Source organism: Barbus barbus, assembly GCF_936440315.1.
Source record: "Barbus barbus genome assembly, chromosome: 11".
NCBI lineage: Eukaryota > Metazoa > Chordata > Actinopteri > Cypriniformes > Cyprinidae > Barbus > Barbus barbus.
The window spans coordinates 31635764-31638716 of record NC_136739.1 but is presented as its reverse complement, the minus strand read 5'-3'; the positions used below and the strand labels follow the sequence as shown (position 1 = coordinate 31638716).

At 40.6% G+C, this 2953-nt stretch overlaps 1 protein-coding gene across 1 annotated transcript; it reads right to left on the bottom strand.

Moving 5' to 3' along the window:
* Nucleotides 1–1155: 1155 nt before the first annotated feature.
* On the bottom strand, nucleotides 1156–2724 carry LOC306877474 (transcription factor Sox-21-B-like). Its single transcript, XM_079429240.1, has one exon. It carries the CDS (start codon nucleotides 2688–2690, stop codon nucleotides 1968–1970), a length of 723 nt encoding a protein of 240 aa, XP_079285366.1. The 5' UTR covers nucleotides 2691–2724; the 3' UTR covers nucleotides 1156–1967.
* Between the last annotated feature and the right edge of the window lie 229 nt (nucleotides 2725–2953).

Genomic DNA, 2953 nt, shown 5'->3' with positions numbered 1-2953 from the left:
CCTTTTTGCAGTGTAAAGTTAAACATACAGTGCTAATATACTATTAGAAGTATATTAATTAATACATTTAAAAAAAAAATAAATGTAAAATATCTACTTAAGTTGCATTCAAATGCAAATCTTTAAGAAAAATTCTACAGTAGTTTTGCAAACGTGCAAAAGGTCATCAGCAAGATGCTTTGAAAATGTAAAAAAAAATGATAATTCTTAAAACGTGTCTGTCCTGTAAATAATGTGCATAACATAAAAAAAATTAAATATCTACTTTGCAATAACTATATTGCACTGAAATGCAAATCTTTCAAATGCTTAATTGGTTTGGGAAAAGAGAGTGAGTTGCAAACAAAAAAATAATTCATCGAAAAGCTGCTCTAAAATAATAATAAAAAAAGGATCATTCTTGAAAAGGAGTCTGTCCTGTAAATAATGTGCATGTATAGCCCGGTGCTTTGTTGATTCGTCTGGTTCATAACAAGAGAAACAAGGTCACTTTTCCAAAGCGAAGCAGGAAGTTCCGTGGAGAGCAGCGATCGCGGTGTGACATTGGAGAATACAGGCCGGTGAACAGATTCAATTAACCGTGGCGGGGTAATTATCCCTGGACAGTGCAAATTAGTTTTGCATAATTGGTCTGAGCCATACGAATGAACTTCTTAATGTAATCTAAGAGGGCAGTTTACATTAAGAACGAAGCATATTGGCAAGAAAGGCGTAAATTATAGCAATGTTTTGAATAATGCTGCCTCGTTTGAATGATGGGTATGTGTATTAGATGCATAATTAATGACAACTGGTGAGTACACAAAACATTCAATGGACAGTGTTCTCATTTTTAATAAAATAGCTCTATATGACTAAAAGATGCAAAGAGAAGTCTGTCCGAAAGGCCTGAACGGTTTCGTTTTTCTGCTTAAAAGTAAACTCAGTTTTATCTTCCTTCCTATTCATGATCTGAGTTGAGATAAATCGGGATTTTGGCTCTTGATTACAAAGACCTGCTTGAGATTTCTGAGTAATTCTATTCAAAGCCCGAACAAAAGCGTCTTTTAGAGGATACTTTACACTTCACCTGGTCCGACCAAGTAAAGGCATTCAAGATACAAATCTTGTTCGCCATTCATCAAGAACTACAGAGCAATTTCCTTTTTTCCGCATACGCTTTATTATATCCCTCTTGTTCAATAAATGAACGATAGGCATTTTAAGTACATATAAGTGGAATTATGCAAAACATATAACATACAATTTCACTTCGAGTTAGTAAAAAAACGGACTGACTTTCTTGTGATAATCGTCTGATGTAGAATATGTCGACGGACCAGCACCCTAGAAATGTCAGAAACTTGGGCATGTTGTTTCTTTTGAATAAATTACACTTATAAGTGCTCATGGTCTCCCTTTGTGCAAATATCAAAGAACACGGCGTGTCCCACGATCAACAAATAGGGACTGAACAATAAATATTACATACATCCATGGAATAGTATTCGAAACTCAAAATATACACCTGATTTCTAGTCCAACAGCTCCTGCATTTGGAGCACTAACCAGATATGATTTAATAAAACTGTACACATTTACAGCAACATGACTGATTTGAAGAAGAGAAAAAAAACTGCGCGGAAATTCATCAAGGTTGATTTTCATAATAAAACAATGTTTTGTTTTTTCCGAAATAGCTAAAATGCAACCACTTGAACAGCATCACCCGATTTTCTCTGCAATATAGCGGCACATGGTAAACTAGTTACAGAGTCAACAGGTTAGTCTGGCGTGGTAGCTTTCATAGAATTATTCACATTGTTTGTCATTAATATCCACGCCGAACAGAACACCAGGGAGTTTTACCTTACATCAAGGCATTAATCATGATACAAACACATGTGATATCTGATATGACGATCGTGGCATCACATGTTCATGCTCCACGTGTATTGCGTTGATTTCACATTTAGAAACTTAGAGTCTCATAACGCCGCCGCGTACGCGGGATACGGTTCAAGTTGTGGTTTGCCCATTCCAGGTAGTAAAATGTATGCAAGAGGTGGCTGGAGCCCTGCAGACGGCCAAGCAGCGCAGTTACAGGGGATCATGTAGCCCGGGTTACCCGGCGATGGATGGGAATGCGTGTGGGTATGTGCGCCCGCTCCGGAGAAAGCCGTCGCCGCAGTTGGATAACCCAACGGTGAGGCGTATGGGAAAGACGGTGGAGAAAGTTCTGCCATTTTTGAGCCGAGGTCAAAAAACGAATAGGGGTTTGTAGACATGGAGGGACCGAAGAACACCCTTGCCGCTGCTGCCGCCGCCGCTGCTTTATCGGGGTTGCACATTAACGACTCGGTAAGCGCTCCGCTCGGTAAGCCGCCCACTTTAAGCGCCTCGTGCTCTCCAAAATTATACGCCACCGGGAACGCGAATTTGTCTTTCTTCATTAAAGTCTTGGGCTTTCGCCTGGGTCTGTATTTGTAGTCAGGGTGTTCCTTCATGTGCATCGCCCGCAGTCGCTTCGCTTCGTCGATGAACGGCCTCTTTTCAGACTCCGTCAAAAGTTTCCACTCCGCTCCTAATCGCTTGCTGATTTCGGAATTGTGCATTTTCGGATTTTCTTGGGCCATTTTCCGCCGCTGCGCTCGGGACCACACCATGAACGCGTTCATAGGACGCTTAACGTGATCCATGGGCTTGGACATGATGGCAAGCGCTCGCTTCACCTGCTCAGGTAAATATCCAATGACAGAACTGGCACTTCGTCAGAGATTTGCGTGATTTAAAAGTACGCGATGCAAAAGTCTCCGAGCTTGCTTTAAACTCACTGCTTCATTCCGCCGCGAGGAAAAAACAAATCCAGTAAATCTTCTTAAACTTTCACGAAAGCAATGTTCTCAGATGCATCGTCATTATATCCTCAAAAAGTAGCAGATGAAGTCGAAGGGATAAACAAGAAGCCGTCTTC